Source organism: Pipistrellus hanaki, assembly GCF_964339955.1.
Source record: "Pipistrellus hanaki genome assembly, chromosome: 19".
Classification (NCBI taxonomy): Eukaryota; Metazoa; Chordata; class Mammalia; order Chiroptera; family Vespertilionidae; genus Pipistrellus; species Pipistrellus hanaki.
The window spans coordinates 9,240,167-9,252,510 of NC_140521.1; the positions used below are offsets into that span (position 1 = coordinate 9,240,167).

General features: G+C 61.5%; 1 protein-coding gene across 1 annotated transcript in view; it reads left to right on the forward strand.

Moving 5' to 3' along the window:
- HIC2 (HIC ZBTB transcriptional repressor 2) overlaps nucleotides 1-11,040 on the forward strand; it is a 28,372-nt gene extending 17,332 nt beyond the window's left edge. Inside the window, exons 2-3 of the mRNA XM_084867825.1 lie at nucleotides 2,569-2,667; nucleotides 4,661-11,040. Of these exons, the coding sequence (XP_084723951.1) occupies nucleotides 2,642-2,667; nucleotides 4,661-6,485 (1,851 nt within the window). The 5' untranslated portion in view covers nucleotides 2,569-2,641 and the 3' untranslated portion in view covers nucleotides 6,486-11,040. The remainder of the gene's footprint in view (nucleotides 1-2,568; nucleotides 2,668-4,660) is intronic.
- The last annotated feature ends 1,304 nt before the right edge of the window (nucleotides 11,041-12,344 follow it).

The following is a 12,344-nucleotide window of genomic DNA, read 5'->3' on the forward strand; positions in this document are numbered from 1 at the left end:
CCCCGTTCACCTCCACAGGCTTCCTGGTTTTGTTTCTACCACGGGTAGTTCTGCCCTAGAACTCGACATAAATGTGTAATTCCACCCCCAGGTACATCCTCCTTCAGCAGGTGGCTGTGTGTGCCCCAGGGTGCTCCTTTCCACTGGATGACAGTGCCTGTGGGCCTTGGATATGGTGGTTGGGCAGCAGATGGGGTGTGAGGAGTCCGCCATCTCCCTCTGGCTCACCTAGAAGGGCCTAGCCTTCCCTCAGGCGTCTGGCGTCTGGGCCCTGTGCCTGCTGTGAGAGAGAGTGTGTGTGTGCGTGCCCGTGTGTGTGAGAGAGATGGGGAGGGGGGTGATGGTGATGAGGGGGCAGAAGGCCTCCCTGGCTTTTTTGTGGCATGGGCCTGGGCGGGAGGAAAGGAAGTGAGAATTTGGCAGGGACCTGTGGAGTAGGTGGGTAGTGACCATTCTGGAAACAAGGGCCTGGGAAGGGGATCCAGGTCTTCAGCCAGTCTCTGTGCATTCCCACCCCTTGTTTGTTCACAGGGGGCAGAGCTGGCCCCAGGGACTTCCCTGCCAGGGTCAGCCCACCTGCGGACACCTACCCACCCACCTGGAATGGTCCAGGGGTAGGCCATAGAGGAGGACCTGACTGTCCCCCCTCCCCCAGATTTAGTTTCCTGGAGCCAGTGATCTGGTTGGGCCGCTGGCCTGACCTGGGGCAGATAGGCCCTGCATGGGCCTGCTGCCTGGGGGCTGCTGGGCCCCCGGGGTGCCCTCACCCTATCCTATAGTGGGCTCCCGCCAGGCTGGGCATCAGCCCCTCGATCCAGTGGGCCATTGTGCTGCCCGCTTGCTGGTCCAGCCCCCAGTCTTGCTTCTACTAACCTGGCAACCTCCACTCCCCAGGCTGTGGCCTCTCTAGGATGGGTGCTTCCTGTCTGTCCCCACACCGTAGGCAAGTGGGAGGGCAGAGGTCTCTGGCTGTGGTCATTTTGCTGGGAAGAGAAGAGCGTGGTTCATAGGGGCCTAGCCCTGCAGCGGGAGGCACTGCCTCTTTGGTGCTGTAGACAGTGGTGGCCCACACTGGGCCCCGCCTGGGTGGCAGGACAGCAGCATGCAGCCCACTCTGCTGGGGCTCCACCTAGTGGAGGGTGCAGCGAGTTGGCTCGGCTCTTTTCTGCTGAGCGAGCTGGTGGTGAGGCCAGGCACCGGAGTCTGTGCCAGCCCAGGAGCCCTCCATCAGTCATTCATCTGCCCCCCGGCTAGTGCAGTGCCTGGCGGGGCTGGGCAGCGGGGACCCACGGAGAGTCCAAGTCCTGTTCTGCCACCCACTCCCTGAGCTGCCCAGGAGTTTGGCCTGGTCTCTGACAAGGACAAGTGACCCCTAGTTGCAGGGTCGGGCGCATGCTGAGGGGGAAGCCACTGTGGCCCAGGGCTGTGTGGTGGGCATCTGGTGGGCTGTGGCTTCCTGTTCAGCGCTGCGGTGGTCTCCGCTCTCCTTCCCAAGGCTGGGCTCAGCTCCGTCTGTGGTTGTCCCTGGCCTCGGGCTCTGTCCCTCTGATCCAGCTCTGGCCTCATGGGGGTTGGGGAGCCTGGCCTCCACACAGGCAGCTGTACCTACAGAGCTGGTTCTGCTGCTCTCTGGTCATCAGATCCCAGACCAACCACCCTGACCAGCGGAGTCCCCCTCCCCCTGGGCCACCCCTGTGAGAGGGCGTTGTGCTCGGGCGGAGAGACAGCTGGCAGGTTGGAGTTGAGGCCTCCCAGCCACCCGCACCCGCACCCCTGGGTCTGGTCACATTCCTGAGGGACCTGCTGAGCCTCCCTCCCTGGGGGCGGGGAAGGGCAGGCAGGGATGGGCTCCAAGCTGCCGCAGGCCTCCTCCCCCACCCTGGCTCCGTTCCAAGGGAGCCTGGTCTGCCCACTGGAGTGGTTGATATACGAGGAGCCAGAACCTCCGGAACCCCCCTCTGTGGGACCTGAAAAGTAGGGGCCAGAAGCAGCCCACCTGCCTCTGGTAGCTGCTGCCAGTGGCTTTGGCAGGGTGGTATCGGAAGGCCAAGCTTTCGAAAACTCCTATCAGGGGAGGGAGGCCATGTGGTCAGGCTGGGCCCTCTGGGCAGGGAGGGGGCAAGAGCAGATTTGGAAGGGAAGGAGGCAGGAGAGCCTGAAGCGGTTGAGACTGGTTCTTATAAATAGCCCATTGCACCAGTGCCTCCAGTTCTGACCCTTTGTCATGTAAATGTGGCCGCCTGAAGGGCCTTGCCCAGGCCTCCTGTCTTCATGCCAGCCATGAACTCAAGCCTGCTCCCAGCTCCGGGGCTGAGGTGGTCCTTGGAGTGCCCTAAAGCTCCCTGGGGGAAGGCGGGTGCAGTGCCTCTGAGCTCCCTAGAGCTGCCATCTTAACCTGCCACTGGGCCTGCTGGCCGGGCACTATGGCCACTGTCTCCTTCCCAGCTGGCTGCCCCTTCATCCCAGCCAGAGAAACCCCAAGGACTGCCAGGCACCTTCTACTTCATTGCCCCCCCGCCCCTCCCCCCGTGATGGCTGTCCGGGTGACCGTGTCCGTCTTCTCTCCAGGTGACCGGGCATTGATGCACCCCCAAGGGAGGCCACGCGCTCAAGGAGGCTGCCCCTGCTCGCTGCTGCTCACATGGTTTCTGGGCCCCTGGCACTCCGGTAGGCTGGGGACAGGGACTGCAGGGTGGGAGAGTGGGAGGGGGACTGTGGGGAGGGAGGGCATCGTCCACCAGCTCTGCTGGGGCTTCTGGGAGGCCACACAGCCTGTGTCCTGGGCTGCAGGCTTTGTGTGCGGCAGCAGGGCCGCTCAGAGGGGAGGCTGGCCCACTGTCCTCGGTTTGGGGAGGAGGGGCTCCCCGTGGACTCGGGCTCTGGAGGGTGGGACCCCCTGCCCTCACCAGTCCCTTTGACAGGCTCGGAGCACCGGGCGTCTGGGTGCTGGTGGAGCTGATTGTACTTCCTGGGGCCGGGTGTTCCAGCCGGCGTGGAGGCCATGCCGTGGGCAGTTTGTGCCTGCCTGGCTGGCTGGGGGCACGGAGTAGGGGGAGGTTGGTTCCCATAGAACCTGGCTCCCACCTCAGTCCCAGCTGAGCAGCCCTGCAGGGCCAGGCTGGCCTATTGTCTAGCGAGCGTTTGCTGCCTCCTGCTGTCAGGCCCTGGTGCAGCCTGGCACCCACGTGTTCACGGAAAGCTCGGATGCCTTTTGGGGGTTTGATTGGTTGCTAGGGTTTTTGTGTGTGGTTTTTTTAATTAATATTTGTAAACAAGGGCACATGTGGGGCGGGGTGTGTTGTGTGTGTGTGTGTCACAGGGAGGCAGTGTTGGTGCGATCCCTCCAGGCTCTGTCCTGAGGGAGGCAGAGCTGGGTGCCTGGTAGGAGCAGGAGGTCCCCGGTGAGTGAGGCTCAGAGCACTCAGAGATGGAGGCCTGTGCAGAGGGGGTGAGGGTGCCTGGACAGCTGAGTGGCAGAGTTGCCTCTGGAAGGCTTTTATGTTCCCTGAGCGGCTGGAGGGCAGGGAGCCACGACCTTGTGCTGTAGGTCCTGCCACTCTGGGGTGGGCGCATGGTGATCACACTGCCCCCACCCAGCCTGTGGGTCCCTGATGAGGCCAGGGGCTTCTGCCTTTTGGTGACTGTGCCAGTCTCGCCAGGCCAGCTGGCTGTCTTTCCCGGGCCGGGACAGTGCTGCCCTGCCCAGAGGGATCCGGGGTAGGACCTATGTGGTGCCAGTGGTGTGGCCAGGGCACATTTTCTGCTCAGCACTCAGAGACTCAGACCAGGAAGTGCTCTGTGCCTCCAGGGGCTAAGCGCCTGTGAGTTGAGGGCAGGTGAGGGACTGCCTGTGGTTGCAGGTCTGGGCGGTGGGAACACACATTGGCAAGTCTGGAAGCTTGGGGAGCCTGTAGGGTCTTTAAGAGGCAGCCCGGTAAAGCAGAAACACAGGCTGGAGGCTGCACATTTGGTTTGGCTCACAGGGCATTGAAGAAAAAGAACCTTCGCCCTGGCCAGTTTGGCTCAGTGGATAGAGCGTCGGCCTGCCGACTGAAGGGTCTGGGTTTGATTCCGGCCGAGGGCACATGCCTGGGTTGCGGGCTCTGTCTCCAGTGGGGGGTGGCATGCAGGAGGCAGCCAATCAATGGTTCTCTCTCATCATTGATGTTTCTGTCCCCCCCCCATCCCTTCCTCTCTGAAAGCAATAAAAATATATTAAAAAATATTGGGAGATTTCACCTAAAAATGTAGGCTTTTAGCTTGTCCTCCGAGCTGTGTGGCTGCATGTTCGCATGGGAAGTTGGCCTTCAGTGTCTGCCACCTCCCCGCTCCTCCGAATCCCGTGTCATTGTTAGGTCCCGGGGCCTGTGGTACTTCCTTTACTGCGGAGATGTCCAGGGGCTGTGAAGTCAAGTTCTTTCATTGTCCTGCTTTTGCTTTGTCATCAGTGCAAGTGGGGCCAGTGCCGCTGCCCCTTTCTGGCACTCTGAGCGCCAGGTGGCCAGTGTGAGTTCCCTCCCTGTGTCCTGGGCCTGAGGAGGTGGCCAGTGGCCAGGCCAGCTTGGCGGCCTCTCTGAGTGCCACTGTGGCCCCCCCAGGCCTGGAGCCCTTGCGCCAGGTCCTGGTCAGCTAACTCTCACAGACCTGTTCTTGCTTGCAGGTGGTACGCGTGGGCAGGGCGCGGGGACATGGGGCCTGACATGGAGCTGCCCAGCCATTCGAAGCAGCTCCTGCTGCAGCTGAACCAGCAGAGGACGAAGGGCTTCCTGTGTGACGTCATCATCATGGTGGAGAACTCCATCTTCCGGGCCCACAAGAACGTCCTGGCCGCCAGCAGCATCTACTTCAAGTCCCTGGTCCTGCACGACAACCTCATCAACCTGGACACGGACATGGTCAGCTCCACGGTGTTCCAGCAGATCCTGGACTTTATCTACACGGGCAAGCTGCTGCCCAGCGACCAGCCCGCCGAGCCCAACTTCAGCACTCTCCTCACTGCCGCCAGCTACCTCCAGCTGCCCGAGTTGGCAGCCCTCTGCCGTCGGAAGCTCAAGCGAGCCGGCAAGCCTTTCGGCCCCGGACGGGTGGGGGCTGCTGGCATGGGGCGGCCCCCCCGCAGCCAGCGGCTGTCCACGGCTTCTGTCATCCAGGCTCGGTATCCGGGGCTCATGGATGGGCGCCAGGGGGCCCACACCCCCCAGGAGCTCCCCCAGGCCAAAGGCTCAGATGATGAGCTCTTCCTCGGCAGCTCCAATCCGGAGAGCGCGCACAGCCTGGGCCGGGCCGTCTGTCCGGCCAGCGGGGAGGCCGGCCTGGGCAGCTGCAGCACCAATGGGAGCAGTGGGGGCTGCGAGCAGGAGCTGGGCCTGGACCTGTCCAAGAAGAGCCCGCCCTTGCCCCCCGCCACTCCTGTTCCCCCCCTCACGCCGGAGGATCCCGCCCAGCTGAGTGACAGTCAGCACGGCTCCCCCCTCTCGGCCTCCGCTCCTCCCGCTGCCAACAGTGCCTCTTACGCCGACCTGGGGGGCACCCCCGGCGAGCCCATGGATCTGGAGGGGCCCGAGGACAACCACCTGAGCCTGCTGGAGGGGCCTGGCGGGCAGCCCCGCAAGAGACTCCGGCACTCGGCCCGCAAGAAGGAGTGGAGCCAGAAGGAGCCCGTGGCGGGGTCCCCCTTTGAGCGGAGGGAAGCGGGGCCCCAGGGCTCCTGCCCAGGGGAGGAGAGCGAAGGCCCCGGGGACAGGGTTCCCAACGGCATCCTGGCCGGCGGCGTGGCCGGGGGCGGCCCCAGCGGGCCCTACAGGGAGCCCCCGTACGCCTGCAAGGAGGAGGAAGAGAACGGCAAGGACGCGAGCGAGGAGAGCGGGCAGAGCGAGAGCGAGGGGGGCGGCGGCCACGCGGGCGCCCACTACATGTACCGGCAGGAAGGCTACGAGACCGTGTCCTACGGGGACAACCTGTACGTGTGCATCCCCTGCGCCAAGGGCTTCCCCAGCTCCGAGCAGCTCAACGCCCACGTGGAGACGCACACGGAGGAGGAGCTGTTCATCAAGGAGGAGGGCGCCTACGAGACGGGCAGCGGCGGAGCCGAGGAGGAGGCGGAGGACCTGTCGGCGCCCAGCGCGGCCTACGCGGCCGAGCCCCGGCCCTTCAAGTGCTCCGTGTGCGAGAAGACCTACAAGGACCCGGCCACGCTGCGGCAGCACGAGAAGACGCACTGGCTGACGCGGCCCTTCCCCTGCAACATCTGCGGCAAGATGTTCACGCAGCGCGGTACCATGACGCGCCACATGCGCAGCCACCTGGGCCTCAAGCCCTTCGCCTGCGACGAGTGCGGCATGCGCTTCACCCGCCAGTACCGCCTCACCGAGCACATGCGCGTGCACTCGGGCGAGAAGCCCTACGAGTGCCAGCTCTGCGGCGGCAAGTTCACGCAGCAGCGCAACCTCATCAGCCACCTGCGCATGCACACCTCCCCCACCTAGAAGCCAAAGACCTTCTCCAGCCCCGGGGCGCCCTACAGGCCCGCCTCCTGCAGGCCCGCCCCGGGAACCATGGGAGAAAGAAGTAAGGAGGCCTAGGGGCCAGGCCCGGACCCCAATCCTAGAGGGGGTGGTTCCTGGTGACACCTCTAGCCGGCCCCCCACCCCCCTACCCAGAGCTTTAATCCACAGTCTGTACCAAGGGAAGAGAGCAGAGGAGGCCGGGTCCCGGGCCCCAAAGGTATTGTGGGTGTGCAGTCTACCTCCAGATCCCGCCCAGGCCCCCGCCCCCTCCCCCAGGGCTGCCGCAGGGCCTGTGGGAGTGGGTCACGGGTCGTCCTCGGCCTTTTTGTACAGGTCAGGTCTGAGCAGGGGGCGTGGGACCTCCCTCTGCTGGAGGGTCCGGGCTGCCTGTGTCCCTGTGCGCAGGAGTGCTGGTCTGTGTGTGGGCCGCCTTGGCTCTGAGGGGAGCAGTGCTGGGTGGGAGGCGATGGAGGCCCCCCCCCCCCTCGAGCCAGGGGGCCCTCACCGCCTACCTCTCCACAACTAAAGAGCCCTCTGGGCCGGGGTTGCTGTTATTCCTACTGATCTGTTCCTTTTTTCTTTGTGAATTTTGTTTTTTAAAACCAAAACCAACAAGAGTTTATTTTCCTCCTGGCCCCTCCTCGGGGCTGAGCCTGGGTCTGCAGGCTGAATGTATGGGGCGCCGCCCCTCCCGCCTGGCTGCAGGCCTCGGGGCGCCACCCCTCCGGCCCCAGAAGCCCTTCCTGGCCAAAGGCTTCCCTGGGCCCCAGCCGCCTGGGCTGCCTCAGGAGAGAGAGTGCTTTTCCTATAGTTTCCGAGGAATCTTTGTTTAGAGGTACTTGTTTTTTATTAAGAGAAAGACCAGTGTAACCTTTATGTGAATGTTTGAACTGGAAGGTCTGGGGTTCGAGGGGGGAGGGGGGAGGCCGGACCGGGTGCCAGGGCCGTCGGTACTCGTTTTCCTTTGCTTTGTGTGCGTGGTGTGCGCAGTGCGTGTGGACAGACGTCGCGCTTTCCTTCCTTTCCTGTCCTGTCAGGTGGAGAGACTTCTGACCTTTTGCTACCTCTTGAAACACACGGAGAGCAGTAAGCTGGTGGCTGGCAGCGGAGGCAGGGACACTTGTTTTCCTCTCGTTGGTGCACAGCCCGGGGCTGCCACGCAGCACCTCTCGGCGAGGCTCCTGCCGCTCCCCGGCTGCTGGCGTGGGTGTCTCCCGGGCACAGGGCTGGCCCAAGTGTCTGCTGAGCCCGGGAGCCACGCAGCTCCTCCGGTCTAGGCCCAGGCGAGGGTGCGAGTGCTCCCGCTCCAGGGGAGCCAGGTATTGGGCACCGGGGCGATGGGCGCCAGCTCTTTCCTCTCCATCCTGTTCCCTGGGCCTGTGAGCAAGTGAGCTGGGGAAGGAGCAGTGTCAGCCAGCGTGGAGGCGTGGGGAGGGCTGACCAAAGCGATGTGTTCCCTCCGGGGGACAGGACGGGGACTGGCCCGCTGCCACCCACTGGCCCAGCCCTGTCTGCTGTCACCCCTCGCCCCTCACTGGGCTCTCTCCTCCAGCCTCGGCACCTCCATGGGCCGGAGCTCACAAGGCCAGGCCAACGTGCCCTCGGCCGACCGGAACCACAGGGCTGAGCCGGTGGCTTTGTCTTCTTCATTTTGCTTCATGCTTGTGCTTTTTTTCCTCTTCTTTTTTTCTTCTATTTTAAGTTCAGACCAAAAAATTCGGAGTCATCCTTACCCCTAACCCTTCCAGAGGCCCTCCAGTGAAAACAGAGCCTGAGTTCAGGGACCCCAGTGGTGAGCGGTGTGTTTGGGACCGAGGGCTCCTGGGTGCGCCTCAGGCAGTGCCCGCAGCCCTGAGCCGGGGAGGCAGAGGCTGTGCCCAGGGTTTGGCTCCAGCCGGTCAGTGAGGGGCAGGACCTGCCGCAGGCCCCTTTGCTCTCCGACCCCACCCCACCCGTCAGCACTTAAGCCACACGACACGAAGTCTGTACTGCACGGGAGGGGCGCACGCCCGGCCTGTGGGTGGCCTCCCCACCGCGGAGCCACAGACGTGAGGTGGGTGCCTCGGGAAAGTAGGCGATTCGTTTGCAGAGCTTCAGGGACTGGGCGCCGAGGCCCCTCACTCAGCAACGTCTGTGCGACATAGTATTGTACCCACCTGAGTATTGTACCGAGCCTTCTCTGTATTTTAGCAAGAAAGCAAAACACTAGTTTCCTGATTAAGGTTTTAAGGGTTTGTGGGGCAGGGTGGACTGACACACACTTGGTTTTGTTTTCTTTTTCCTTCGAGTTCACGTGGCGTGTGCCTGTGAGTGTGCGTGGAAATGTGTTAGGAGCCTCACAAGGAAGTCAGGCCATGGAGGCCCCGGGCGGCTTACAGTTCTCTGCTTTAGTCACTTAATTCTTGAATGTTTTGGAGAAACAGGAAACAGAAAATAGCAGTTGTCATGTAGGAAAGAGGATAAACAACAATAACAAAGAAAAAAGAAAAAAAGAAGAAAAAAAAAGCTCATACCCAAATTCACAAAACCTATTTTTTAAACCAAAGCACATTTTGAATGAGTATGGAACCTCAGCAGGCTCAGAAAAAAGATGCTAATATATTTATCTCATTGTTTACATAAACTTTTACAGTTTCAGACCTCAGCAGCTGGAAGGCCAGTCCCAGTGAGTCCTCACCTCTGGAGGCCCCTCCAGGTCGCCCGGGTAGAGCCTCCTGCAGAGGGCACCTCAGGGGCGGGCAGTTCACCTGAGCCTTCTTTCCCAGCCCTGCCTCCAAGCCCAGCTGGCACCAAAGAGCTTGGGCCAGTGCTGACTGGCCCCCCGGCCTTCTGGCCACCCCGGCCAGCTGGCACCACGGGGTGCTGTTGGCTCTGACCACAAGACCGAGGCTGGGCTTGGGCCTGGGATGGCGGTGAGCCCACCTCTGCTCTGCCTGAGATGCTGGGGTGGGTTGATGTGAGGGTCCCTCTCAAGCCAAAAAGCCAGGACCTTTGCACATCCATAGATTCTGGCTGGTCCCGGTCCCTGGGGACCCACCCCACCACCGCCACCACCACCAGTGGCAGGAGGGGCTTACTGGGCTGGTCCTTACCAACACAGATGGTGCAAACACTCTGAACAGTGTTGTTTTGTATCAATATGTTTGTGCAGTAATGAATGTATTTATTTCTCAGACTTGGGGCGAGCGAGAGGCAGCCCCGGCTCTGCCGCCGCACGCCCCTGCCAGACCGAGCCACTGCAGGGGCTCGTCCAGGGTTGCAAAACAAAGACGAACCTTTAAGCAAATAAAAATCTCAGAGACTCGCAGCATAGCCATACACCTCAGCCTGTGAACGAGCAATCCGGACCCAGACGGCTTTCAGAACCGCTCGCAGCCACGCGCGTGCTTCCTGTTAGTCACCACTCGGGGCCGGGCTGTCCCCCGCCCCCACCCCATCAGTATTCACTGGACTTGACCGAGTGCAGGAGTGCGATCTGGGCTGGCTGGCTGGCTGGGCAGGCAGACCCCAGCCGCCATCCCTGCAACCGTCCTGAGCTGGGGTGAGGCCTGGGCAGCCGGAAGGGCAGGGCTCAGGGAAGAGGTCACTGTATCCGTCCTGTCCCCTGACTTGGGGGACAAAAGCAGAGGCGCCAGGCCTCCGGCGAACAAACAAGGGGTCTCCGCTCTGCCCCCGAGGGACCAAGGCCCTTGCTCTTCCCCAGAGCCACGTTGGGGCAGGTGCTATTGAACCTGTGAATCCGATGCCAGGAGAGGGGATGGAGAGGGAACTAACCAGAGCCTCAGTCTGACATTCCAAACGAGGGGGTGGGTGTGCACTGTGGGAATTGAGGCTGCCCAGTACCCCCCAGCTTCAGTCACCCCACTTTTTCTACCAGGAACTCCTCCCCCTACCTCACCTTGCTATTTATTGCTGTAATTTATTGACCTCAGAAATGCTGCATAACAGACCTCACTTGGGACAGGGAGGCTCTCCAGGCCCCCCCCTCCACTTGGCGGGGCCCTGTGGGGCCAGGTGCTGAGGGGAGCCTCTCTGTACCCACCCATCACTTGCTTTCCCCCTCCCCCCTTGGGGGACCCCAGGTTGGGCACTGGCCCATTCATAAATACCTCGAGGGGGAGGGAGAGGGATGGGGTTATAGCTGTTTTGTTTAATTGGAACTGGAAGAGGGATCATGTCCTTACGTTCTGTCCTTCCCAGAAAGGGGGAGGGACACGGTGATCGCACTCCTGTACTGGCCACCGCCGCTGTCAGTCATCATGTTCACTTCCCTCGAGAGTTTGGATAAATTCAGGTCAGAGCTGCAAGTTCGCAGCCCTCACATGTCATAGAAAAGCAATTCACCTACGACTGATCTCTCCATTCAGAAGTGTGCAGTCTTAATGTACAGTGATGAGAAACTGTTATTTTATGATCTTTTCATTAAAAGCTTGATTGAAAACTACCTTTCGGGGCCTGTGTGTTCCTTGGCTGTTCTTTCTCACTAAGTGACAGACTGCTTTCCTTGCTGACCAGCTCTCCGGGGCTGGCATCCTCTTGGGCAGTGTGGGCCTCAGTTGGCGGAGGCAGTGGGTGTGTAGGGAGCATGTGGATCTGGTGGCCTGGGTGAGGGGAATGGCTCTCCCCGGGGCCACCTGTTGGGGCAGCCATGTCAGCTGGGGCAGGGCAGTGGCTCTCATGTTCTCGCTCCTTTGCTTCCTGCTTGGCCTTGGAAGGACTGCCCAGGGTCTCTCTCTCCAGCCCCCTTTGCTCTCCGGTCCCCACTCCAGGGAGGCTGTTGAAGGGCGAGGCCACTGACTGGGGTGGGGAGGGGGCAGGAGGGAGGAAAAGAGAATACAGAGAATCACCAGTCTCTGGGGGCAGGGCCGGTAAATGAGATTCCCCGGGGACTTCTCCCAGCCAGCAGGGCGGGAGCCCAGGGTGAGTGAGGAAGGAAGAGGAGTAGGGGCGGGGCTAGGAGGTCAGTCAGCGAGCTTAGACCCCGGCACCATGGACTGGCATCCCAGGGGCCCCAGGGCCGCAGCAGGTGAACCCTGGGTTCCAGGCCTCCAGCAGAGCATGGGGCTTGCTGCTCTACATCACGGTAAGTGCCATTCAGCTGTTTTACAATTTGTGTTTTATCAAAGCAACACCTGACCTTAGTTTAAATCACTATATGGTTCTTTTTTTATTTAAGGTTTTTATTCAGGAGAGAGGAAGGGAGAAGGGGAGAGAGAAGCATCAATGATGAAGTCAGTGTTTGCCTCAGCCCTTCTGTGGGGACATTTTCTAAACGTGCAGCAGAAGTAAAGGAAGCCTTCGAATGGCTCCCCGAACCTGGTAAAGCCAGGCACGTTATTCAAAGGTTTCAGTGCTGCCAGAGATTCCTGTGGATGGTCCCTGCCTCTGGGTCTGTTAGGTAACATGGACACCGTCACCGACTCTCTTTCCAGAATCTGAATGAGTGTGTGGACACGTGAGACCTGTGCTCCAGTGGCCGGGCACCGGATCCATGCTCTCCAGCCAGCTGGCATAGCCCAGTCTCGGGCCGGTAGCCTTGGGCTGGAGGAGGGGCTGGCTTCCCCCCCTACCCCAGCCCAGGGACCTGCAGGTACTGTGCACCTAAGGGGAGGCTGTTGAAGGGCCAGGCCCTGACTGGCTTACCGGGGGAAGACAGTCACTCTGTGGGGACGTGGTGCCTTAGATGGGCAAGTAGGAGGGAGAGGGAGGGTTACCTGGCTGAGTGGCGCCAGCAGGTGGCACCGAGAGAACCCAGAATTAACCTTTGCCTGAGGGGCTGAGAGAAAGGAAGCGATGCTGTGATACAGGTTTCTGCCCTCCTCCCCCTGGAGCAGAGGA